The sequence below is a fragment of the Neopsephotus bourkii genome, unplaced genomic scaffold (assembly GCF_033783945.1).
Source record: "Neopsephotus bourkii isolate Nb327-2 ecotype Australia unplaced genomic scaffold, CSIRO-AGI_Nbou_v1 NB_1287, whole genome shotgun sequence".
NCBI classification, from domain to species: Eukaryota; Metazoa; Chordata; class Aves; order Psittaciformes; family Psittacidae; genus Neopsephotus; species Neopsephotus bourkii.
Window position 1 is genome coordinate 4,162,735 of NW_026901771.1, and position 24,485 is coordinate 4,187,219.

The 24,485-nt window shown below is 48.3% G+C and overlaps 3 protein-coding genes across 7 annotated transcripts; 2 read left to right on the forward strand and 1 right to left on the reverse strand.

The window, feature by feature from the left end:
- The first annotated feature begins 42 nt into the window (after nucleotides 1-42).
- Nucleotides 43-737, forward strand: MRPL51 (mitochondrial ribosomal protein L51). The gene is made up of 2 exons (XM_061365557.1): nucleotides 43-309; nucleotides 468-737. Exons 1-2 carry the CDS (start codon nucleotides 51-53, stop codon nucleotides 662-664), a joined length of 456 nt encoding a protein of 151 aa, XP_061221541.1. The 5' UTR covers nucleotides 43-50; the 3' UTR covers nucleotides 665-737.
- Nucleotides 738-3,254: 2,517 nt separating this feature from the next.
- On the forward strand, nucleotides 3,255-13,652 carry VAMP1 (vesicle associated membrane protein 1). Of its 4 annotated transcripts, XM_061365620.1 has the most exons (5): nucleotides 3,255-3,288; nucleotides 3,675-3,804; nucleotides 4,582-4,740; nucleotides 4,986-5,037; nucleotides 13,260-13,652. In XM_061365620.1, coding segments are annotated over exons 1-5 (612 nt in total). In that variant the 5' UTR covers nucleotides 3,255-3,286; the 3' UTR covers nucleotides 13,529-13,652. The 4 variants fall into 4 exon arrangements, with proteins under 4 accessions (XP_061221604.1, XP_061221603.1, XP_061221606.1 ...); XM_061365619.1 differs by lacking the exon at nucleotides 3,255-3,288 and having other exon boundaries at nucleotides 3,570-3,804; XM_061365622.1 differs by lacking the exons at nucleotides 3,255-3,288; nucleotides 13,260-13,652 and adding an exon at nucleotides 5,418-7,657 and having other exon boundaries at nucleotides 3,589-3,804.
- A 143-nt stretch (nucleotides 13,653-13,795) lies between these two features.
- Nucleotides 13,796-21,095, reverse strand: SCNN1A (sodium channel epithelial 1 subunit alpha). Of its 2 annotated transcripts, XM_061365574.1 has the most exons (14): nucleotides 20,950-21,095; nucleotides 20,281-20,654; nucleotides 19,600-19,855; nucleotides 18,564-18,751; nucleotides 17,702-17,802; nucleotides 16,876-17,039; nucleotides 16,458-16,556; nucleotides 16,171-16,288; nucleotides 15,847-15,925; nucleotides 15,644-15,713; nucleotides 15,476-15,533; nucleotides 15,297-15,352; nucleotides 14,667-14,742; nucleotides 14,307-14,444 (listed from the first exon to the last, which is right to left on the reverse strand). In XM_061365574.1, exons 1-13 carry the CDS (start codon nucleotides 20,953-20,955, stop codon nucleotides 14,710-14,712), a joined length of 1,602 nt encoding a protein of 533 aa, XP_061221558.1. In that variant the 5' UTR covers nucleotides 20,956-21,095; the 3' UTR covers nucleotides 14,307-14,444; nucleotides 14,667-14,709. The 2 variants fall into 2 exon arrangements, with proteins under 2 accessions (XP_061221557.1, XP_061221558.1); XM_061365573.1 differs by lacking the exon at nucleotides 15,644-15,713 and having other exon boundaries at nucleotides 13,796-14,444.
- Nucleotides 21,096-24,485: the final 3,390 nt, after the last annotated feature.

A 24,485-nucleotide genomic window follows, 5' to 3' on the forward strand; every position in this document is an offset into this window, starting at 1 on the left:
TCCGGCCGCGGCGGTCGTCGGGAAGCGGAAGGACATCGCGGGTCACCACAATGGCGGCGCTGGTGCGGGCGGCCGGGCGAGCCCTGCTGGGCTGCGCCGCGCCCCTGCTCCGCGCCGAGCGGAGCATTAGCAGCGGCAGCGGGGCGCTGTGCGGGCCAGTGCGGCCTGGCCTCCCCGTGCCGCTGTCCTCGCCCCTGGCAGGGCTCACCCGGCCTATCCGCATCAGGGAACCAAAGAAGCGCAAGCAGGTGGATCGGTGGACGGAAAAACGAGCCTTGTTCGGGGTCTACGACAACGTGGGAATCCTGGGTAAGACACCCCGCCTTGCGCTGTGGCCGGAGGGGAGGGACGCTGGACCCACCTGCGGGCGAGCGGCTCTTGCAGCAACGAGCAGGCAGCGAGGGCTGGAGCCAGCTGCCCTTGGAACAGCAGGGTCCAGCTTCATCCTTTGTGCTCTGCCCTTTCAGGTGGCTTCCAGCTGCACCCGAAGAACCTCATCGTGGGGCCCACGTGGCTGCGAGGCTGGCGGGGAAACGAGTTGCAGAGGTGCATTCGTAAGAAGAAGATGGTGGGAGATCGGATGTTTATGGAGGACTACCACAAACTCAACAAGAGGATCCGGTTCTTGTACAAGCGCTTCAATCGCACTGGGAAGCACCGTTAGCACTGACTGTGAGTCTGATATATGCAGCATGGTTTTGTGCTGTCGTGGTCAGAATAAAAACAGCTTTCACACAGTTGGATTCCTGGTGCTTTCTGCAGCCTTTACTCTGTATTTCTGGCCTGGTCCTAAGGTCCTGCTTCTGCTCCAGGCCTGAGCTCTTCTGTGCAGGTTCTGGCCCCTCAATCATTTCCCTACGTCTTTCTCATAAATATCTATTCCAGCCTGCATCCCTGAACTTGACTTGAGAGTCCTCTAGTTCTTGGCCATGCCTCTCACACGCTTTCAAGTCTCTGAGCTTCAGGTTCTGATGTCCTACTTGACAATTTCAGTATGCTCCAGCATCTTTTTCCTGATAACCAAATTTTCAAGTTAGTGCTAAGAGTGTCTGTTAACATCTTCCTGCTTGCCTCCTCCCTCTCCATTTGTGTGTAATTAAGCGTCAATGATCCAAATATTAGTTGAAATGCACCAAAACCTGTCTTAAGAACAGGTTTGTCTTTCACACTGATGACGACTTAACCCCAAGCTAATAATGCTTACTGACCAAGTGGCCTTTTGTTTCTGATCTAGTTAGGATTTGCAAAAGAAACTCAGGCACTTAACTGTTTTAAAAAACTAGCTTCTAGTTTTCCATAACTGTTATAGGTTCCCTTAGAAAAGAAGTTAACGCTGAGTCAAAGCTGGCATCCTGCTAGTCCAGCAGCACAAAGACTGTTACAGCTTCAGAAACATCTGAATGATGAGCGGGTGTTTGCCTGTCTTCTCCAGTAGTAGTTAATTTGGCTGCTAGGTAATTGCAGAGTTTACCTGCTGAGATGTATCTTGTTGAGCGGTGCTGCTTGGTCTTCCAAAGCACTTGGTTGGTAGAGGCAGGGCATGAAAGGAATTTTAATCCTTAGGAAGGTTGTCGCCAAAGTCTCTGTTGAAGCACCTGAAGTCCATGTTCTCAGGAGCAGGGTGGCAGACCTGTGCATTCAGGAAATGCACGTGTGTCCAAGAGGAGACTGAACGAGTACCTGGAAGAGAGCACCTGGGGGTTATCACATACACAAACCTTGGGTGTAGCAAATCTTTGCCTGAAAGTATGTCAGAAACTGGGAAAGTGTCTGAGAAAGGTACCTGGTATCCTTTGTCACCTCTTGGTCCTTAAGCTCCAACTTGGCAAGGGCTCTGTGGGCCAGTAGATCCACAAGCTCCATCTTGTTATTAGCATTGGTTATTGGAACCGTTCTCAGACTGCGGCAGGAAGGTCGCCAAGCTACAGAGGTTTCTTCCGTGACTTGTCCCTTGGCAGCTTGTCTGAAGGCACAGCTTAAAAACCTGCAGTTCTGCTGTGGCTAGTGCTAGGCTGCTCCTTAACCCTTAACAGTCCTACCTGCAAACCATCTGCTCTTATCTCAACCTTGTATTAAGTCTTTGCCTTCCTTGAAGCCATGGTCTTTTGGTTCCCAGGCTATAATTTGTAACATAGTCATTTGTATCTACTGATCTATTAGATCTGATGTAAAAAACCCCATTTTATTAATGGTCTGTATCACCTTATGAACTACCTGAAAGGAGCAAGGAGGTGGCTGGTCTGTTCTGCCAAGTAATAAGTGATAGGACAAGAGGAAATGGCCTCAAGCTGTGCCAAGGGGGGTTTAGATGGAGATTAGGGACAATTCCTTCCCCAAAGGGTACTCAGGCATTGGAACAGGCTGCCCAGGGCACTGCTGGAGTCACCATGCCTGGAAGTGTTCATACACTGTGTAGATAAGGCCCTCAGTGACATGGGTTAGCGGTGGCCTTGGCAGTGCTGGGGAATGGTTGGACTGGATGATCTTTTCCAACCTGGTTGATTCCATGAACTGAAAAGGCAGCTCAGCGTAGGTGCAAACCTCTACCTGTTGCCCTACTCAATACACCAAGTGCTGCATGGAGACTTCCTGCCTCCTTTTCTGTCCTGAACAGAAGCATCCTCCCTTCTGATCCAGCAGGCTTCTCAACATCTTTTGAGGGTAACACCTAACTGTCCTTGGGGCTGCTGCTGGAGCCTGCCTACCCTAGCGGGCAGCGGAGGCCCTGAGACACCTACTCTGGGGACTTGTTGAGTCTTTCTCTTACACCCTGCTCTATGGCAGGAGCGGGCCAGTGGCTTAAACAGCCAACACACACTATGGACCTGCAACGGCACGGGCTCGAAGGGGAAACCGGCCGGGGCAGGTGAAGCCCTCACTCCAAGCTGCCGGGACCACTGGCGATAAGGGACGCGCCGCGCAACCCCCCAGCTCCGCTACTCACCGGCATGGCCGCTGCGCCTGGGGGCGGGCTCTGCTCCTATTGGGTGGCCCAAGGCTCAGTCACAGCCGCTAGTCCTCTCAAACGCCCGGAGCGAAGGAGAGGGCGGGGCTCGGCCCAATCACCGTCTTCGCAGGGCACCAGGGTCGCGGAGTGCTGATTGGCTGCGGCAGAACCCAAAGGCTGTGTTGATTTGCTGTTTACGGTGACTCCTTCCCGCTGCCATTTCTGATTGGCTGTTTGCTCTTAGGGGCGGGGCCTCGTCTTCTATAAGGCTTTTCCGGGATGGGAGTGCCGGTGCGGAGTTGATTGCGGAGCGCTCGGGGGTTCTGGTCCGGTTCGGCGATGTGAGTGTCCGGCTGCGGCGGGCGGAGAAGAGGAGGGAGGGAGAGAGGGATGAGGGTGGGGGATAATGACGGGCAGGCCGGCCCCTGGATGCAGAGCCCCTATCCTGGCTACCGGCGGTGCAGCCGAATGGCGCATTGCAGCAGCTGCCGCCTTCCACCTCCTTCCCCTGGGCTTCTGCTCCCCCGGCCCTCCCCGCTGCCCTCCCCTTGCTCTGGGCTCGCCCCTGCTCCCGGTTCGAGGGGATTCAGGCAGGTTGAGGAGCCTTGGGGCTGCTGCTGGTGCCGGCCCAGCCTGGGGCAGTGGGGTTCAGATGGGTTTGGGGAGTAGGGTGCTCTCTCTTAAGAGTCTTACTAGGTTTTCTCTTTGCACATATGTGTTTCCCTAGGTCTGAGCCAACGCAGCAACCTGCTCCCGGAGCCCCCGAAGAGGGAGCTCCTGGTGGGGCCCCTGCTGGGCCACCCCCCAATCAGAGCAGTAACCGTCGACTGCAGCAGACGCAGGCCCAGGTGAAGGAGGTCAGTAGCTCTGCCAGCCGAGTGCTGGCTTCCCATCGACTGCCTGGACTCTGCTACTGCTCTGCAGTAGGGATGCTCTTGACAGGCGCCTGCTGCTGAGGGGGTGGCTGCTCTTGTGCTAGTGCCAGAAACGCAGTAATAATCATATCATGGTGGCAGAGCTAAAAAGAAGCTGGAGGAGAGATTGCTTTATGTTTAAAAGCAGTTTTATCCCAGCTGGGACTTCTAAGGAGCAGATCTGTTAGATTTTTTTGGTATCTCCTATAGTGCATCCAGAAGAGGTCTCGATCCCTGCCCTTTTGCTTCAAGCAAACAGTCTGTGTGCGGTCTCAATGTGTGATGTGCAGGGACCCTTGCCTGACTTCCCACGGTCGGTGTCTGTAGAGTGGCTGCTGGCCTGCAGTAACGCCTTTATGCCTCACTGGGGCAGCCACATGTAGCTGTAAAGCATTGCAATAACCAGGGAGTAAGCATACGATTATTCTCATGAGGCTTGTTGCATTTGAGAGCTTTAAAAACAGGTGAGAATGCGGGGTTGAAGACCTCGTTTAAGTGTACTTGAACTGATACTTTAACGGGAGGGGGGGTGCGGAGGGAGGCTGACAATTTTTCCTCCCTTCAGAGCAGGTAGTGGCTTGAAAGCTATGTTTTATCCTGGCCTTTTTTCCCCTTGTTTAGGGCTTTTGCTTATTAACATCTCCATGTTAGATTCCTGTCTCTTACTGTTTTCAACTCTCTTTACCAGTACAACTGCTGCTACTGTTCTTCCTTCTGCAGGTTGTTGATATAATGTGTGTAAATGTAGACAAGGTGCTGGAGCGAGATGAGAAACTGTCAGAGCTAGATGACCGGGCAGATGCACTTCAGGCTGGTGCCTCACAGTTTGAAAGTAGTGCAGCAAAACTCAAAAGGAAATACTGGTGGAAGAACTGCAAGGTGAGTTTCCTATTGCCATGATCTCCTTCATCAGAAGAACATTGGGCTAGTCTTCTCCAGAGCTCTGAGAGGATAGTTGGGGTGTAATAATGATTTCAAATGGTTAGGATTTGTTCAGTGTGGAAAGACTTTGAGGTCTTGGCTGTCCTACCTTCGAGGTCTGTCTTATGGCCCCTGGCTGTCTGAGAAGATGTGAACTTGTCAGTCTGGTCTGAGTATTACTCTTTAATAATCTCTCTCTCCAGATGATGATCATGATGGGAGTGATTGGTGCCATTGTGGTGGTGGTGATTGCAAGTAAGTACTGAAAAGCTCAGGATCAAAAGTGAAGAAGCACCAACTCTACAGTACCTTAAACTCTTTCTTTTAGATCTGAGATCTGGAGGGTCTTGGTTGCATAAGTATTAACTTCAGTCCTTGGGGAAGGGAGGTGGTGGTGCTAGAAACTGTATACTTCTGCATAGTAACAGAAGGACCTGGGGGTGGCCATCATTGTAGAAGTGGCAAATTCTGTGTGCCAGGTCAGGTGAACCTGTAAGTATGAGGGGTGTTTACCCTGGAGTGGGTGGGTTGGCAAGTTCCTTCCCTGGTGGGGAATTTGGAGCTCTTTGAGGGACCTTTGGTGTAACTTGCCCTCTTGTTCTTTCCTTTTTCTTTCCATATTGCTTTGTCTCCAGTCTACTTTTTTACTTGAATGCACCTTCTTCAGTCTGCAACCTACTGTCCTGTCACCTTGCCTGTTTCTTCTTATCCCTGAACCTTTCCTTTCCTTACCTTCCACCTAGCTTCTTCATTGATTTCTTTATTGGTTTTAATTAGTCTTCTCTATATGACTCTGAAGCACTCTACTGAACATGGTTAGCCTTAAACAGCTGCTGCAGCTTTAGAGTTTAGAGGAAAGAGAAGTAGAGGAGGAGCAGGTAGCTATTACTCCTGCTCTTCTGCAGGGAATTTCTTCAGTTCATTTTTGGCTGTTTGTCAACTAGTGCCTGTGTGGACTCTAGCAAAATAAGAATGCCTTAATGCAGTGCCTTTAGGGATGAAGGACTTCAGCATGTGAGATTCTTTAGCATTCTGCCTAAACAGAGTGGCAGCATGACTTAAGACTTTCATCAAGCTTCTGAAATAAAGGCTAGTTTGCATTGGCCAGTACTGAGCCACCTGACCAGGCTCTACAGGGATCTAGATTTCTCTAGTCATGGAGAGATGAGCATGAGAGATTCTGTCTGTCCTTGTTTTCAGATGACTTGCTGTCTGAATGTGGCCATTTCAGTTATGATAAAGGACAGCCTACATGATTACCTCAGTCAAGTGCAACAGACTGCACACAGTGAAGTAAGGAGAGGTTTTTTACTATCTAGAAGGCAGGTGTGGGAGTAAAATCTCCTGCCAGAAGGAACAAAAGAAGGAACATATAAGGAGTCTAGTGCAGGGTGGTAAATACTCCTTTCATCTATGCAGACACAAGCCAGGATGCTGTGGCTTTCTACTAGCTTGTAGCTTTCTGGGAGACTTCAGGGTAGTAGCAGAATAGGAATGGGTGTTCTGCTTTTGTTACTGGTTGAATGTCAAAGGAAATCCACTCTGTAGTAGATGGGGCTGAAAGAGCCTGGAGGTATTCCAGATGATGCTGAATGAAGCACACAGTATTCTGATTAAGAATACCTGTTCTGTTTCTGCTACCACAAAGCCCTAACTTCCATCAGGAGTTAGAAAATCCTCGGAATGGTTAGCTGGGGGTTTGGAGGGAAATGCTGCTCTGGGCATAGATATTGCAAAGTGACAATGGATGTCCCAATTTGTTGGCTTAGATCTCTATAGAGATCTTGACTATCAGACTGAAATCCTCCTACTTCCTATGGGCTCTCTCGAATTTACATCCAGCGTGGTCTCTGCTGGAAATAAACTCGCAGGATGGAATGCTGTGGCTTTCTGTAAGCAAGCCCCTTGTTCTCCTCCATCACAATTAACAAGAGTTGTGAATTGCTTGAGTGTGCCCTGTTCCTGAGTTTCTGCAGTCTGCTGAGGAACGTGCATCTTTTCTTTACAAGCTGGGCTGCAGCTTATAATTAAACTGAAAAGAGGGCACCTCTTTAATTTAGGAAGCTCTACCTTGGGTGTGTCTAGGCTTAAGGGAATGTGAGAAGACAGGGGAGAATATCAATGGAGTTCCCAGATAGGATTGAAGTGCAAAAGATGGGAGGAGCAGATGCTTTTTGTTTCATTGGGCATGCCAGGGAGGCCACTTTCCTCCTCACAGGGCATCTGGGAAGGGGCGAGGTTTTGCATGCTCACTTCCATGCCCCAGCGTTTCATTTGCATCAAGTTCATCTCCCTGCAATTCCATCCCTCTCCACCGTGAGTGAGGGCAGAGATGAAGATGTGTGGAGTGAAGCAGCCCTTGTCCCCCGAGCACTTCCCTAATTCCCTGTGGAACTGAGATGTGATGGATGGTCAGAAGTGCGTCTACTGAAGAGGAGCCAGGGCCTGCTTGCACTGCTTACTGCTGTCGTTTTAGGGGGTGGGCATACAAGCTTGAGGACCCCAGATGAGAAGTTTTCTTGAACTCTTCTAAACAAGCCTTTGGTGCCTCATACCTCCTGTTCCTCTGGGGGGCTGAGGTCCCCATAGGCTGTCTCTTCCATTTCTTTCTCTTAGATGTTGTATGTTGCTTTCTCTGCTGCTCCCTTTCCTTTCCTTTGTGTCTTTGTGCATGGGAGTAAAAAGATCACCAAGGCCCTCTGAGTAAAAACAAGGGACTTTGCTGCCAGTAGCATTACAGCCACTCATGCACGTGCAGTTTTATTTCCTTCCTCTAGAAATACAACTGTAATTTCCTCTGGCATGTTGTAGTTATCAGCTCATGTACTTTAAATGCTCTCTAAAAAAACACAATTCACCACCTTATTGAGTCTGTCTGGTCTGTCATTGGGTGGAATGGGTTGGGATGCCAAACTGGTTTTGGGACAATTTTTGTCTGTCACTTCTACACATACACCTGAACTTCTGTCCCTCAAAGCAGTGGCTGGTTTTCTATTGCAATGATGGTAGCTGCGCTTGTACTGGAACCTTATACTGGGCTGAGTCTATGTTAAGTCTGTAACAAGGGGTATGAACCAGCAGCTCTGCAGGAGGAGGTTGCCCAAGCCAGCTCTGCTTCCAGCTGCCAAATGTCCAGCCAGCGTGTGATGCATGGGGAGGTAGTTCCCTGAATGGGAGGTAGCTTGGCAACTCTAGTTCCTCAGTGTATGTTGCCTTTGGGTGTCAATAACCTATTGTCAGATACTTAAACGCAGAAAACAGTTGTATGTTGATGTTGGGGTATAAGATCATCTAGTTCCAAGACCTCCAAGAGTAGGATGCTGTTTATAGCCTGTCTTGGAACATGGCTGGACTAAAGGTAAGTGCCTTGTTTTGCTTCACTGTACACTTGAAACTCATTAAAAAGAAATGCCCACTGAAAATGCACTTTGTCCAGTGCAGGCTTATTTTAAAATGAAGTATTTATGCTCTTATCTCCCCTGCGGCTTGTGCTCTCCTTATGATCAATCATTTTCTAGTCTTAAACATCACCAAAATTATACCAGAAAATGTACGGTCAGTTTGAACCATAATATGGTGAATTTGGAGCAGTGCAGGTAGGCTGTTTCTTTCAAAGACAAAAGCCTTGCTGGGAAAGGAGGGTGTCTGGACTGGCTGGTAGATCAAAGCACCATGTACAGCCTCAACTACATCACAGGTACAGCCTGCACAACCTGAATGAACTAGTCATGCTACAATTCCTGCCAAGTTGTGTGTTGTCTTCCTGTTAATTCTCAGCTTTGTTCATGTAAGGAGGTAGGAAAAGTTGTTCCTTGGAACAGATGTGTGTCCAGACTGACTACAGTGTCTCTGAGTCCTTAGCCAAACTTATGGACTTGAGTGCTTGAAGCTGGCAAGCTGATGTGGAGCACGAAGCTGGGGCTGAACATGCTGTGGAGAGTTGCCCCAGGGCAGTGCCCAACTCAAGAGTTGTGTTGTGTGTGTTTGCAAGGAGTTGTATGCCTAACCATAAATCCTCATGTGGGCATTTGGAGTACCATGGACTGCTGTGAGCTCACCTCCTGAGGTGCCATCCTTTAAAGCATCAGCACTGGTGCTGTTCCTGCAGTCTTACCCTGAACAAAGCATGACTGTAAAGGTCCACTAAAAGTAAGGCCAAGGCTTTGGTGGAGTAGTTCTTTATGTGTCTAATTAGAAATTCAAGCTCTGTCTTTAAACACAGAGCTCTTGTTTCAACACTTTCAGATTTAGTGGGGGAAATGTCTCAACTGTGCTGTTCCTCAGTGTCTTAAACCTTAATGTTGTCTAGATGCTGTAGGCCTTGCTCTGGCTTTTCCTGAGGTTCTGATGCACTCATTGAAGTAGGCTGCATTCTTTCATCAGTGGGGGAGTTTTTTTCTTGTGTCAGCTGTAAAGTAACTCGATGGTGGGAAAGACTAAGGACTTCAGAGTAGAAATGTAGCAATGCTTGTTTAATGGACCTGGCTTCCTTGTGAAGTGACAGAGGTCCCTGCTCTGATGTAGCCACTGGGGTTAAAAGTCTTAACTTGGAGAAGCAATAATGGGGAAGTACAGAGGTTTTATCTTTTGTTCTGATCTCTAAGTAAATAATTACTCTGAGAGATATAACAGATAAGGATATAGGTTTTACAAAATAGGCAACTCAGCCGTGTCTGTTGGATACATTTCAGCCCAGGGGTTCTCCTAGGTATCCTACAGTGCTTCCTCTTAGAAGCAGTTGAGTTCCTCCACAAAACTTCCCCTGTTCACAGGCCAAAATAAAGTTGCATTTCAGCCTCCATGCTCCTGATAATCTTTTGACTTGTTTTGCCAGAGACTGAGTCTTTCAGGACGTGCTTATTTGTTCCTTGGGTTTCCAATATGAACAGCGCAATAACATTCTTTCCTTTGTTGCATAGACCCATTAAATGGTTCTTGCTGAGGCTGAAAGGACCTTTTCATGTTCTCTCCTGCCAGGCTTTTCCAGGAGTCCTTGTACTCTTTTGCCATAATCTCCAGTTACTAAGCTTTTTTTTAGTTCACTGCCTTTAAGTATGTAATCAGAAGCTGAAGGCTCTTTCTTCTCTCATGTTTACAAGACCCCTTTAAATGCTGCACATCGGTAAGTATAAAGGACTGCAAGACTGAATATAGCCATTCCACTTGTGTGTTCCTGAACTCTCTACTTCTGCTCTGTCCTTTCACCAACAGCACTGCTACCCTCTTCATTTCTTAATGTAGCACATCTCCACCCCTTGGATTCTCTTGAACCTGTCCTGAAGGCCTGGTAAGCCTTTACTCAAATTCCTTCTGGGATTGACCTCAGCCTGTGCAGACAAACCTTGCGGTTATCTAAGCACTCCAGCAAGCAGAGTTTGCTTGTTAGTTCTTCTAAATGTATTGCTTATAGAATCATAGATTTGTTAGGGTTGGAAAGGACCTTATGATCATCTAGTTCAAAGCCCCCTTTGATGGGCAGGGACACCTTTCGCTAGACCATGGCGTGCAAGGCCCTGTCCAACCTGGCCTTGAACACTGCAGGGATGGAGCATTCACCACTTCTCTGGGCACCCTGTGCCAGTGCCTCATGACCCTCACAGTAAAGAACTTCTTCCTTATATCTAACCTGAACTTCCCCTGTTTCAGTTTAAACCCATTACCCCTTGTTCTATCACTACAGTCTCTGATGAAGAATCCTTTTCTGGCATCCTTCTAGGCCCCCTTCAGATACTGGAAGCTGCTCCAAGCCCTTCATACAGGAGGTGCTCCATGTATTTCTTCTATTACCTTAAATCTTATAGGAAAAACAACATAGTTTGGGTATCTCAAACTGTGACTGTCACACTGTGAAGGAACAAGTTTTAAGCACATAGCAGGGGTTGCCTGCCCATCCTTGCATTCCCTGCCTTCTCAACCATCTTGTGCTTAGTTTCCCTTAGTTTTCCCCCTTCCTGGAAGGGCTAACTCATTCTTTCCTTTCTTCCAGTACTTTCAATTCCCCCAGTCTCCCTATACTTTAGATTTTCTTAGAGTTTCTCAGATTCTCCAAATCCATCTGAATTGGAGCCCTTAAACTTCAGTGTCCCTAGATTTCCCAGACTGTATCCCTTTTTTCTGCTATCACATGACTTCCAAATGCTCTTAACCTGCAAATGTCTGCCACCACTGCAGTCCCACAGGCACTGGGGCTTTTATACCCTGTCTCTGTGGGTTCTTCCACATCTTGGCAGAGCTCCCTTCTCCTGCCTTGTATTTCAACACTACCAAATGCTTCCACAAATCCTCCTTATTGTGTTTAAGCTCCTAAACACTCATCCCTCTTTGGTTTCCCCATCATGTAAACCTTCCTTTTTCTCCTCATCATTCTTTCTCTTGAGGAGCTACCCACTTCTGTGCTGCTTACTCCTGCAGAACAAACCGCTCTAATATTCCAGCTTATCCACAAAATTGGTTTTCTCCTGCACTTCCCCCTTCAAGCATTTGTACCCTTACTTCTCTGCCTTCCCCCAGCACGCCAGAACCTCTCAGTCCAAAAAGAAGCAACTTGCTTTTCTTCAGTGTCCTACAACCTACAGTTACTCCTTGGATGTTTCCCATGTCCTCTAGATAACTGTGCTATGCCTCTAACATACCTACAACTCCTAAGCATTTACATCACTCAACTTTAGCCTCTTGTAAAAATTCACCCCACCTCAGACCATTAGTTTGTATTTTTGCTGAGTTACAAATCCCTACTTGTGCCCCTTTTCCTCTAATATTTGACATTCTCAATGGAAAAACACCATTTTCGGCACTCTCCTGTTGGCACTGCTGGACTTTCCTGTTGTTCTCAGCCAGACCAAGCTCACTACACATCTGTTGAGCAGACACGTTTGCAGAAGAGAGAGGGAGAACATGGTGCAAGCTTCCCCTAGGGAATGCATCAGCTTCTACAGCTATATTTCTGGATGCTGCTGAAGAGAATATAATGTGTCAAGTAGTTATGCCTCTGATTAATCTTCCTTTATAATTACCCACTTGACTAGGCGTGATGCAGTGGGTCATATCGATTCTGTGGTTATCACAAGCTACTGGGTGATGTGAAGAATCATGTCTTGCTCTTTGGATATTGAGGAAGGCTCACGCTCACTGTGTGAATCATCATACATTTATGGTATGCAAAGACCATTTGAGAGGTTCCACCTGTTCTTTCTCTCATCTTGAATCGGAGGTGGTTTTATGAAGCAAACAGATTTGTGCTCAGTGTCAGGTTTTTGTTCATTCATGTGCTAGAAACTACCTAAGGTGACAGTCTGTACTGCTTGAATTCAGGACCAGGCTCTAGGTGCAACATCCAAACTGCCCTGTTTGTCTTATTTTCATTGTGACCAAAGTTGTTTTCGCTTTAGCCACTAACCCCAGCTTTTAACTCTGCTCCTTGGGCAGCGTTTTTAGAGCACATGAAAGTCCCTTTGTTGAATCAAGTTTGAGATTTCATTCTTTCATTACTCACTCTCTTCTATGTCCCTTAAAATCACCCATAAACACAGAAAATGGACTTCTTATCAAGTTTGTACAAGTCCTGATATTTTCCAGTGGTGACCTCCCATGGGAATACGTGTTCTCATAACTCTAAGTGCCCATGGTTGCAGGGCTTTCCCTCCTGCTTGACTGCCCTCCTTGCTGAATGACACCCCCTGATTCACTTGCTTCTGTTCCCAGCAGAGACATCGTATTCACCTTCCAACAAGGGTCATCAGCTGAGCACTGGGATAAAGTTTGAAAACCCATAAATGTTTCTGTAATAAAGAACATGGTGTGAGGAGGAAGAAAATCCCTCTCTGCTGGGAAGTGCGAAGTGCATTTAGGTAATCAAGCAAAAGCAGTGCAAGTATGTGTTTAGCATCTTGAAGGGAAGAATTAGGCAACAGTTTATAAACTGCAGTAAAATCCCCCATCTTCCCAAGGGCAGTGTCTCTATCTTAATTTTTAAAATACCTGAAGTTTTGAGTTTAAAACCAAGTTAATCATAAGAAAAAGAGGCTGTTTGCAATGTGATTGGGTCCGTGGTACCACAGGTCTTTGCCTAAACGATACACTTGAATTCTGGTGTTCGTGTTTGAGTCCAGTCAAGTGGGTAATCCTGGTTGTTAAGGACATCACCCTTGCTCTCTCGAGACCCCACAAAGTGCTGTGTAAACACCATTGCAGCAGAAGACTTAGTATTTGTAAAACATGCTATGGCAAGCTCGCTGCAAGAGATGTGTGCTCTCAAGTGAAGATCCCCCAGTTATTTCCTGAGCCTTATCTTTGTCCAAGCCTTGATTGCCTGTGTGGTCTGTTCCAATAGGCTAAAGCTTGCTCAGGAAGGATTTTAGATGAAAGCATGCAGCTCTTCTGTGCTTTACAATCCTCAGCGAGCCCTCTGTTTGTGTCGAAGGGAAGGGATGAGTGGAGCAGAGCAGGCACTGCATGACCTGCATGATCCCCTTTTGCAGGACCTCATGGCAGCAGAGATGCTGTTTTTGTGAGTGTGCGTAGTCCTGCCAAAGACACCTTTGGTTTTCCCCCTCAAAGCAGGGAGAGCCAAGCAACTGTAGAGATCAGTTTATCCCAGGCTTTTTGGCAAACAATTAAATACCATACACATGTATGGTGTATTGCAAGGAAGGAGACTGCTTGTCAACCAAGCAACCAAGATCTACCAGACCCACATATACCCAGTTTGAAAAAGGAGACCTTATTCTACCAGGGTGTTTTGTCATGACTCAAGAGTGTCAGCAAGCATCAACCACCTCCCCAGAGTGTTGTGTGTAATATAGATTGAAGTTATGTCAGTGTCTGTCATCTCTTAGGGCTATACAAGTAGCCTTTCCTCAGGGGTAGAAGAGGGTGAGTGTCTTGATCTTGGAATCAGAGATGGGCATTAAGAATCAGGAAAGAGCAACCAGTTTCCAACCTTAGGGAAAGCTTAAGAAAGCTCAGCCTGTTGAGACTACATTCCCATCCCTTGTCATACCAGAGAAGAGGCCAGTCATGCCTACCAAACCTCTTTAATGAATGACAGACCAGAACTGTGGCAGCATCCTTGTTGCAGGGAAAAGAAAGCATGCATGTATAGGTGTGCAGATGTAAGGAGTGTAAGGAAACTAGGTGGACATCTCCCCCATACATACAGTAGATCAACTCTCACCCATGGTGATCCCCAGAGCAATAGTAGTTTATGAGACTGAAGAATTCACCTACAAGCAGTGAAAGCAGTGAACCCAGAAAGAAGGAAACGCAGGTCCCACAGACAAAGTGTGCAGCCTCTGCTCCAACTGCCACCCATCTGAACTGTGGAATAAGCCAGTGCCTCACTCGTGTCCCACCTCACCATCTCTGCTTGGCCCACGTGGTTCCAGGCTGTTGTAGGGTGGCAGCATGGTCACTACAGCCTCAACAGTGAAGCGGTGTGGAGCAGTGAGAGCTGGTGCCTCATCTTGGAAAGCGGCGTTATCGTGACTGTTTGGAGGGGGTCCTGATGGAGAGAGCTGCTGCCGAGAACGGAACCAGCGTACAGCCAAGATTAAGGTGATGGCGATGAAATCGAGAACCAGCTCTGCAAGCTCCATCACAGACAGGACAGAGGATCCAAACCAGAGACTCCACTGGTTCCCAAACTGGGACAGCAGAGTCACTACCTGCAAGAGATGGAGAAAGGCCAGTGAGGACAGCCCTCGTTTGAGCCTTCTTCCTCCCTGCCTGCTCCCACTAGCAGTGCCCTGTGGTGCTGGTGGCTTCGTCCCACCCTGCCGCAGGAAAAGAGACTCAATAGCCAACAATGCTGGAACAAATGCCTGCCAATGTTCCATACATCACGGGGGAATGGGTGGCTAGAGAGGACATGGCAGTAAAGTGTGTACCGTGAAGGCTGGAGACTCCCCATTGGTCTTGTAGTTCCACTCCTCAAAGAAGATATTCACTTTGGCAACTCCGTTCCTGTAAATAAAGATGAGGCTTAGTAACCCCAAATCCACAATCCTTGCCTTTATTCACCAAGTGTAACCATCTTCTCTGTCCCCTTCTGCCCCATGTTCTCTTTCCACAGGTACCACCCAGACAGGCTTTTCCCAGTCTCTGCAGTTCCCCCATGCTGCGAAAGATACACACTTTGGTACTTGCAGTGCACTTCTGAGACTGCACTGTGAAACCCAATGTATGTGGTGTCCTATGCTGGCTAAGCACAAGATCCTGCATGGCTCTGCTTCCCACTCTTCCACAAGCCCATCCTGTGAGTCCAGACCACAAGGCAGCCACCTGGGGCTTACTGTTTTCATGCTAGCATCTGACCCTGTTCAGATTTTCCACCTGGGTTCCCTTTTCTTGTTGCAGTTTCAGTTTATCTCTACTTTGATTCAAATCCACTGGCCTTGTCCATGGGTCCCATGACTAATCACATCACTGATTTAATCTTAACTCTGCCCCTCCCCAACATGCACACTCCACTGGGATAGCGCCTGGTTTGGACACAGCCTCTGAGCCCGGGTTCTCACCTCTTGGATGTGATATTGTATTTGTTCTGTTGTGAAAGCACATAAAAAACCCAGTCCTGAAATGAGAGTGCAATATAAATTGCATTACATCATCACAGTCACCTCTTGTAGGTTTAGTTGAGGAAGGGCTGAATGGGAGGTGAGACCAGCGCTGAGAAGCCAGGACACCCTCTCCTTACCTCTGAGACTGCAGACGGCCAGCGGGAGTATCCAGCTGAGAGCTGGTATTGTGTCATTCTGGAAGACAAGAGGCTGTATTAGCTGCTGAAGCTGTGGAAGCCACAAGACCAGGTCTGTCAATCTCCAGGCACACCTGGAAGCTCCCTCCCATGCTGCCCACTTCCCACCATGCTTCTGCACGGTCCTCGGGAGCTCATTCCCAAGCCGACACTGATGTTCCTCAGCCATTTTGGCTTCCTGATGGGGGAAATACCATTTTGGGTTGGCAGCTCAGCTACTGACTCAAGCTTTCGCTCTAGTCAGGGAATGCTTTCCAACAGCTCCAGGAATAAAGATTTACCAGTCCTGACTGACTGATGATCAAACTTACTTGCAAGGTTTTCGACATTTGTGGAAACAGCCCAGCACGTTGGCTTTGAATTCAGCCAGGAGTTTGTAATAGCAGTAGCCTAAACAGCAGAGAAAGTAAATCCAGGTAAGCTTATAGTACCTGCATGCAAAATGTGATGTGCAACAGCAAGGGGAATGCAGAGGTTTCCTTCCACAAGCTCAGAGGGCATAACCATCTAAGACAAGAACGTCTTTTGGATGTCCCACACCAGGAAGCTCATTGAAGACAATGAGGAGATGTATATAAGGTGGACCAGACAGGTTTAGGTAGGCATGAGCTTTACTGCTCCTTCTGTCCACTTACCCCAGGCTACGTGCTTTGTATAATCACAGTACTCTGCTCCAGTGGGTAAGGGATAGAAGTAATATGCACAGCCACAGCGCTCTACCATATGGAGCTGAAAACAGGAGCGAATGCAGACCTGGGAGGCATACAAGGTGGAAAAGGCTGAACAAGGGAACCAAACCCACCACAACCTCTATCACATCATAGTATTAGAGAGCCCGCAGGCAAGCATGGCTGTTAGGGGACGGAAGCATTTCAGGCAAGTAGGGAAACAAGGTGGCATGGGACCACTGATGATGAGTTACCTGTTCCGTGTAGCGGGATGAGTACAGATTTTGCACTGGCACGTCACTGCCATCCTCTGTGCAATCACTGTAACTGCCCCCAAGACGCACAGTCATCTCCTAAAACATCAAACAGTCATTGCACAGAATGACTGGCACTTTGCTGTTCTCTGACACTTCCATGCCACACACTGCTTGTCCATCAGTATCTGCTCCTAGCTTTTCTTGGGATGAAGCTTCACCTGCATTCCTCCATTTAATTGTTCACTGATAAACTGATAAAGTCTATCCCAGTAAGCTGCTCTTCTTCGCCTCCCTTCACTCCATGTGATTAATCCCCTCCCTTAGAACACACTGGGTCCATGGTAACCCACCTGTATCTATTCATCAAGTTGAATCTCCCCTGTAACCTCAGGTCTTATCCCTGCTGCCTCCTCACCTTCCTCATGCTGATGGAGGTCTCGATACCAGGGCGCACGTTGAAACCCCCATCATCCATGAAAGCTGGCTCATTCTGATCATGGACCATGACCCTGGCTCCTGTCACCGTGGACAACAGAGGGATGAAATCATTCTGTTCAGTGCGTACCACCAGAGAGAGACCTGAGGGGATGTCAGAGAGAAGGGAGGTCATGGCTGGCCATCATGTGGGAGAGGGAAGAGAGCAGAATGGTTAGAATGAGTCCATAAGAGATAAAGGAAGAGAAAGCTCAACCAGGTTGTAGTGAAGCTGGGCAGTGACTGAGGGTGGCTGGAAGGAAGCAAGAGATAAGAGCTGGAGGCTCCAGGACTATCCAGAGAAAACTGTATTTCTTCACTGTGGCTTAGGAAAAAGCAGACCTGGGAAAAGAGATTTTGTGGAGAGAGTGAGCTGGATAGAAGAAAAGCCTGAACATTTTGCCTAGAGAGGTTTCAGAGGGGTTGGGAACACAAACAGGCCAGTTGCTGGAAACAGGAAAACGGAGAAAGTGAAGACCCGGACCTCAGGAGCATAGCATTACAACTCAACAGGGGACTTCAGGAAGGGCTAGAACAGGTCCAGAGGGAGCAATGAATGTAAGGATCAGGCAGTGATGGAAGAGAGTGGCATCAGTGAGGGACAGCCATGTTTGTGAGACAGCCATCTCCACATGGGTGAAAAGAGAACTTGGGCAAGACAGCACAGCTGCCATCTGCCACCACCAGCATTAAGCACAACAGGATGCCTTCAACTCCTGGGGAAGACAGAGCTGAGCTGTTCTTACCAAAGACTGCCTCTCACCTACCATTACTGATTCCAGGCATGGAGGATGTCCACAGGCTGCTGCTGTTGTCGTTAAAGGTATAGCAGTTCCCATAAAAGGGATGGTGGAAGTGGGTATAATTCCTGAGAGGGGAACAGAAACATTCACTCTGGGTGAGAAAGGCTGCAAAGGGCTGCGAGACCAAGGTGAAGGGCTTTCTGAGAGGAACAACTGTTTTTCACCTGCAGGGAGAGGGGCTTACAGCTGATGGGCAGGATTTGTTATGTAAACTTGCCTGAATGGGAAAAGCAATTAAAATGTGTTGGAGCTGGCCAGGTTTTTACACCAGGTTTGTTGTACTGCTAATTCTTGAGAGCCCAAATGGGTTTTAGCAGTCCTAGCAATTACTGTATAACCTTCCTAATATTGACAAAACTCTTAGCTCTTCCCACCTCTTTACCTCCCTTGCTGATGGGTTTCATTCCACTACCTCTATGGGGCTTTTTGACCAATAACAGTAGCAGAGAAGTGGGGTATTTTTTACCACTGTTTTGTAACCAGTCTCTCCTCTCCTGCATGTACCACTTTACCACTCTACCGGTGTAGACTTCTACACTGTGTATCTGGACCCTCTCTGGGGTTTGTATCGGTGTATTTCATTTCTGTGAGACCCAGGAAAAGGTGAAACCATCCTCTGAGGTCCATAGTTTCGGGTCACAGAAACTGTGTCCCTGGTAAGCACAACCCACTCAAGAAACATCCTTTGAGACAACGGGATCTAAACAAGGAAAGATCCCACCATGGGAAAGAGGTTCTCTAATGTGGATTCCTTGATTCCCTCTGGACCCAGGCACAAAACAGGGGTGTTTTTAGGAAGCCTCAGTGGGATGCTTCCAGCACTTACGCCTTGTCACACGTTGCATCATTGAAGCGGCAAGAATAGATGAAGTTCTCAAAGTCAGACTCATCCAGGGCTTTCGCATCAGGCATCTGCGCTAGGATATTGATATAGTGAAAGCTGTACCATTCCCGCACAGCATCCACCCCGGAGGAGTACGCCTGGTGGAAGCAGTCCTTGTTGTTTTCACTGCACTGTTAAGAGGAGAAGGAAGAAAACCAACTGTGTCAGAGAAGTCTGGTTCAGGAGGTGAGGCTGTGCCTATGGATTAGCTGTGCCCTCAGCATGGGCAGGGAGTGGAAATGCTCCAAAGGGCTCCTGTGCTCAACCAAAAGGTGATCAACAACATGTGGAAAAGCAAATCCTTGGAGGAAGGGAAACACCAGTAGAATGAGCAAAGCTGAGTTAAAACCCAAGAGGCAGCAAGTTACAGCGAGGTGTCAGGGTGATCTGCACATAAATTCTACATGTTATAAACCCAGAAGCTTTAAATTCTTCCTTCAGGGTGTGTTCACAAAAACCTTTGTGATCCTGTGAGAACACCACTTAACAGGTAAGTGATCAGCTTCAGTCCTTCAGTGCCTTTCTTTTTAAATGCAAACACAGATACCCTGGGGTGAAGAAGCTGCTACCTAGGAGCAAGTGTGACCGTGACCGTTTCATGTGACCCACAGCCATTCAATACTTTCCCCTTTGCTATTATTGAGCAACACTGAGGTTGAGGTTAATAAATGGCTCTCCAAAGGCAAGTGCAAGGCTGATGATGTCTTCAGGAAGGATGAGGTTTCCCTGCTCCACCTGGGAAAAGATGGAGCATTCCTGTGGACAAGTCTCCTGGGGTCTGCATGGACAGGGACAGGACTTGGGGAACAGGATTGCACTGAGCAAAAGATTCAGCTCTACTTTTATCTGCCATTAGCAAAAGCCAGTGCAGATCAATCAGACTTCCATGTAAGGAAAGGCATGGCCTAGGTTCTAACAAGACAGAAGTACCTAGGCAGAGACTGGAGTGGGTAGGACACAAGGTATCTAGGGATCTCACCAGAACAAAGCCAATTTTCCAGTCATTCTTGTCCACTGAGGGACTATTCTCTGGCAAGTTGACTACATTATCCCGCTTCTGCCTTCTCAGGGGATGGCGCTGGACATGATGGAGCAGGCTCCTTGAGCTACGCTTCCGTGTGGACAGTGTGGACCAGTCGCTTCGTGCCAAAGACATGTTGTAGTCATAAAGGTCTAGCAGCGTCTGGTGGGTGATTTGGTCCAGCTCATCCAGCTTCTTTCGGATGGCGCTGTATCTATACGGGAAAGAGGAGCCTGGAGGCTTAAGGATGGACGCACAGAAACAACTCTGAATAAGACATTCGGCAAAGTTTGCTGGCATGATTCAGGACATTCCTGCCACCAGCTGCAAATCCAAGCCCTTGCTGGAGGCTACCATCCTTGTAAGAGAGAAGTAAACACATCTGCTTTTGCCTTGTGACAGTTTACAGGGCAGCCTGCTAACATACACCACCGAATAGTTGCCTAAAGTAACATGCCTTACTGTGAAAGCCCTGCAGTAGTAAAGGCCCATGGAAAGTGTCCTTTCCACTGGCACTGCTATAGAAGGGGACAGTCAAGGACCATAAGAACAGGAGGAGTACCTGCTTTTATCCTACACCTGCAAAAATCAAGACAGTTAACAGCTCTGGGGCTGTCTATAGAACAGTCTATTTCTTACCTGTAGGGATTGAGGGTACACAGCGTCACGGCTGGGAAAGTCAGCCTATCGGAGTTAAGGTTGAGGTTGAGGTTGACAGGGTAGCTGAAGTACTCCCTGTAGAGGATCCCAAACTGCCAGTACATTAAACCAAAGGTGAGAAAGAAGAGAACAGACCAGAAGGCTGTCTTCATCTTGTTCCTTTTGGAGCACACCAAGCGGATAGCCCCATGGATGGTTGTGTTGCTGCAGAAGAACTGGAATAGCTCCTGGTAGGAACTGTAGAACTCGATGAGACCCTCCCGCTTCTCTTCTTTCTGCTGCTGCTCCTCTTCTTGCTTGCATTGCCTTGTTTTCTCTCCTTCTGGCATCTTCCCTGTCTTCACAGACCCACCCTACAGCACAAACTCAGAATTAAGGGCTCGCCCTCCAAGACTGTGGCTCCAGGAAACCTTTCCCGGTGCAGAAACTGTCCCTTCATCACCACCTTCCCAAAAACTCCGTGTCTTCATCCTCTCCTTCCCTACCCCATCCCAGGTCCCCAGCCCTCCATGCACCCGCTCCTATCCCCCCCCTCCAAGCCCTCCTCTCCCTCAGGTGACGGGGCAGATCCTCCCCCATCGAGCAGCCCCGCGTCCCTCCCGCTGCCCTCCCTCACCCACGACCCCTGCCCGGCCCCCCGGCACTGACTCCCATGGCCGCCGGCGGCTGCTCGGCCCGGTCCCGGGGCCGGTGTGCTCTCCCCGAGCGCTGCCGGCTCTGCTGCAGCCTCTCCGGCTGGGCTGGGACCGGTTCCTTTCCAGTTGGAGCCAGCACCCCGCCCGGCTCCTGCCCTGCCAGCCTCTCCCCGCCCGCCCCTTCTCCCTTCCCTTCCCTTCCCTCCCTCCCTCCCTGCTCTGCCCCTTCCCCCCGGGCGCCGCTGCGGAGGAAGAAAAGCCTCTTTAAACTCTCAAGTGTTGGCGGCCGAGGCACTGGGGGAGGCACCGGGGCAGTGACCTTGGCGGCGCCGGGTACCCGGTGCCCCCGAGGGGAGCCTGCCCCGGTCAGGTACGGTGCGGAGCAGCCGGTCCCTCCTCCTCATCCTCATCCTCATCCTCCTCCTCCTCCCACCCCCAGCCAGCAGAGACGCGGCGTCCCAGCGAGCCGAGGTGATGCGGAGAGCAAGCTGGTAGCGCTCGTCCCGAAGGCAGCGCAGGGCGGACGGGGGACCCTGTTGGGGAGGCAGGGTGAGGGTTCCTGCGTGGCTTTAATAGCCAAATTGTGCTATCCGAGAGCAAAGCCGAGGGTGATGGAGAGTTTGGGGTGAGAGCTGTGAAGAGGGATGGGCTGGGCAGAGAAGGCTGGTGGCGGTGCAGTGATCAGCATGAGGTAACATCGCCCTTGCTGGTTCATTAAAGAATCGTTTCCTAACCAGAACTACCCGGCCCAGCCATGAGTGGGAGCTTGTTTCACTGTGCCCGGAAAATCAAGGCCTCCGATGTTATCCAAACCCTTGCAGTGTTTCCTCAGACCACGGAAATGAGTACCCAAAGCCAAAAGTGACCAGAGGTCCCAAACAGCCCCCTGCCATTAGAGCACTGGAACCTCTTTCCCAGGCCTTTTCTTTCAAACTAGCTCTCTCTGAGGTTTTCACTTCTTTCTTTCCTTTATGAATACCTGCTCCAGACCAGTCATCTGCCACTGAATTCTGATCCTTATTGGAGCAAGCAATGGTTTGGTTAGTGACTCAAAATACACAGCCACTTTTACCTCTTCATATTGCAAAATACCATGCTTGAAAATGGCAAGCAGTACACTTCTGAGGCTGGCAGTTAAGTGACAGCGTGCCAGGAAGAGCCTTGTGACAGATGCTTGTTATAACTACAGCCACGACTTAGAGCTTTCCTCTAGCTCCGTCCTGTGACAAAAAGCAATGCAAAGCAAGGGCACTGCTTCCTCTGCAGTTCTAAACTGTGCCTCAAGTGATTTATTTTGAACTTTCATCCAAGATGAGTTGCAAAATCACAGAATCATGGAATGGTTTGGGTTGGGAGGGACCTTAAAGCTCATTCAGTTCCAACCCCTGCCACGGGCAGGGACACCTTCCACTAGAGCAGCTTGCTCCAAGCCCCTGTGTCCAACCTGGCCTTGAACACTGCCAGGGATGGGGCAGCCACAGCTTCTCTGGGCACCCTGTGCCAACACCTCAGCACCCTCACAGGGAAGAGCTTCTTCTTTATGTCCAATCTGTACCTAAAAATGTGGGAGAGATGGGGGGGGGTGATGAACTATGACTATTTATTACTATTATTATTATTACTATTACTAAATGCCAATTACAAAGCAGCTTCCTCAGAGCATTAGAAATGCCCTTCTGGGTTGCACTTATGGTCCATGCAGCTCTGTATCCCATCTTGGGCAGTGCCAGAAGGAGATGCCATTTAGCGGAGGGTGTGAGCTCTTCCTGACAGGCTGTTTTACGCATTCAGGTAGACCTGGAGGATCCCTGAAGATGCACATCAGCCTTTTGAACCAGCCTTGTAGCCTATGCATTAAACTTTGAGAACATACACAGAGGTACTAACAATTATGCAGCATTGGTGCTTACAATTACCAGTGTAATATAACCAAGTCACTTCATAGAGAGCATGTTTATAACTTGTTTGACTGACTGACATCAGTGTGATTTCCTACACTAATGGACCATCCTCCAAAACCCACCTCCCTCGTACTGGAATTGTGCCTCTGTCTTAATGCAATAACAAAAATGCTTTTGCCCCTGAAAATGCCCATTTTATACCCATTTAACTCAACAGCACCCAGCTGAATTTGGTAGTGCTAATTGTTAGGCATTCTCTGATTTCCACAGTATTTTAAACAGCCTTCCACTGATCTTTGCAAATGAGTTCAGAAACACAGTCCTTTTTGCTGGGCGTGGAAAAAAGGTAATTTGTATTTCTGTATGTCTTTTGACTTGAGGAATACTCAAAACCTCAGACATCTGGATTGAGTTGCTGTATCTGAATGACACTTGAAAGCACATGCACATCTAGATAAATATTTGCTTTATGTTTCAGAAGACTTTTTCCATAGGGTAGGTGTTTGGAGATCATTAAACAAACATCTTGCTGGCTCTGTCACCATTTCCAGCTGCCGTGTCAGCCCTCATCTAAGCAATTCCCCTTTTCCCTCTTTCTCATGCCGCTTCGCTGCTCAGGCTGCCATACATTATCTGCTGCTGTGGCACACCTCAGAGCACATACCAGCCCTGGGGTGACTTCCAGTTGCTTCAGTCGTGGGAATATTGTGCTTTGGCCATGGCTTTGTAAATATCCTTATGTTCCCCTGGTCACAGAGATGTGCTAGCTCACAACCGCAATTGCCACTTGATTCCCCAAATGCTAGAAACAATGCAAACAACAAATCTGTTGCCTTCTCAGGTGCCAGTCTCAATCTCCATTTGCAGCATCAGAATTTGATAACTCTTTTTATTCTACTGTTTTTTGCCAATGCATAAATGAACTAGATCATTCAAGTGACCATCTTCTGACCAAGCCTATCAATCATAAATGGTACCATTGCCCTCAGACACACTTCAGTGTAACAGAAGATAGTGACATGGAATTATTAGTGTATGTTGCAGAAGACTCCTGTTGATAATTCAAGTGATTAGAGGCACCCCTGTCTCAAATGTTCCCCACCACAAAGTCTTCTGAGGATTTTGCTCATCCACAAGCTTCTGGATATTATTTGATGTATTAACCTATCAAGGTGAGTCACACCAGATGGCACTGGTTTTTGACACTGATGGTAGTTTCCCCCACCCCCAATCAGGCTCAGCAATTATGGGATAAATGGCCTCCTGAAATCCCAAGTCTTGCATTAGGAGGAAAGATCTTCCATCATTTTAAATCCAAGGATCTGGATGGAAAAGATCATTTTCTCTCAGATGCTTGTCACTAGGTCCTTCCCTTTTGAAATGGGAAGCACCCTGTTGTTCTGGGCAGTGCTTCTATATATTGTATCTTCACAGACTGAATGCATGATTGCTTTTTATTGCTACTGAACAACCTTTGAGTAAACATGAATCATTTTTTATGGCATCAGATTGGAAATGTTTCCTTACCAGCTCTATCTGTTATCTGCCCAGGTAGGAATGTGATAATGATCACACATTGTGTGCGCACAACATTTTTAAATGGAACAACCTTTTTTTTTCAACACACCTTTACTCTGTTGGGAAAAAA

Bases quoted from the DNA above. Each gene is read 5' to 3' on its own strand.
- MRPL51 (XM_061365557.1), top strand. From the start codon at position 51: ATGGCGGCGCTGGTGCGGGCGGCCGGGCGAGCCCTGCTGGGCTGCGCC. The intron at 310-467 runs GTAAGACACCCC...CTGCCCTTTCAG, and splicing joins CGACAACGTGGGAATCCTGG to GTGGCTTCCAGCTGCACCCG.
- VAMP1 (XM_061365619.1), top strand. From the start codon at position 3,661: ATGTGTTTCCCTAGGTCTGAGCCAACGCAGCAACCTGCTCCCGGAGCC. The intron at 3,805-4,581 runs GTCAGTAGCTCT...TTCCTTCTGCAG, and splicing joins CGCAGGCCCAGGTGAAGGAG to GTTGTTGATATAATGTGTGT. The intron at 5,038-13,259 runs GTAAGTACTGAA...CCCCTTTTGCAG, and splicing joins TGTGGTGGTGGTGATTGCAA to GACCTCATGGCAGCAGAGAT.
- SCNN1A (XM_061365573.1), bottom strand. The intron at 19,856-20,280 runs GTAAGAAATAGA...TTTCCCGTATAG, and splicing joins TGTACCCTCAATCCCTACAG to ATACAGCGCCATCCGAAAGA. The intron at 15,353-15,475 runs GTAAGGAGAGGG...CTCTCATTTCAG, and splicing joins GGCCGTCTGCAGTCTCAGAG to GACTGGGTTTTTTATGTGCT.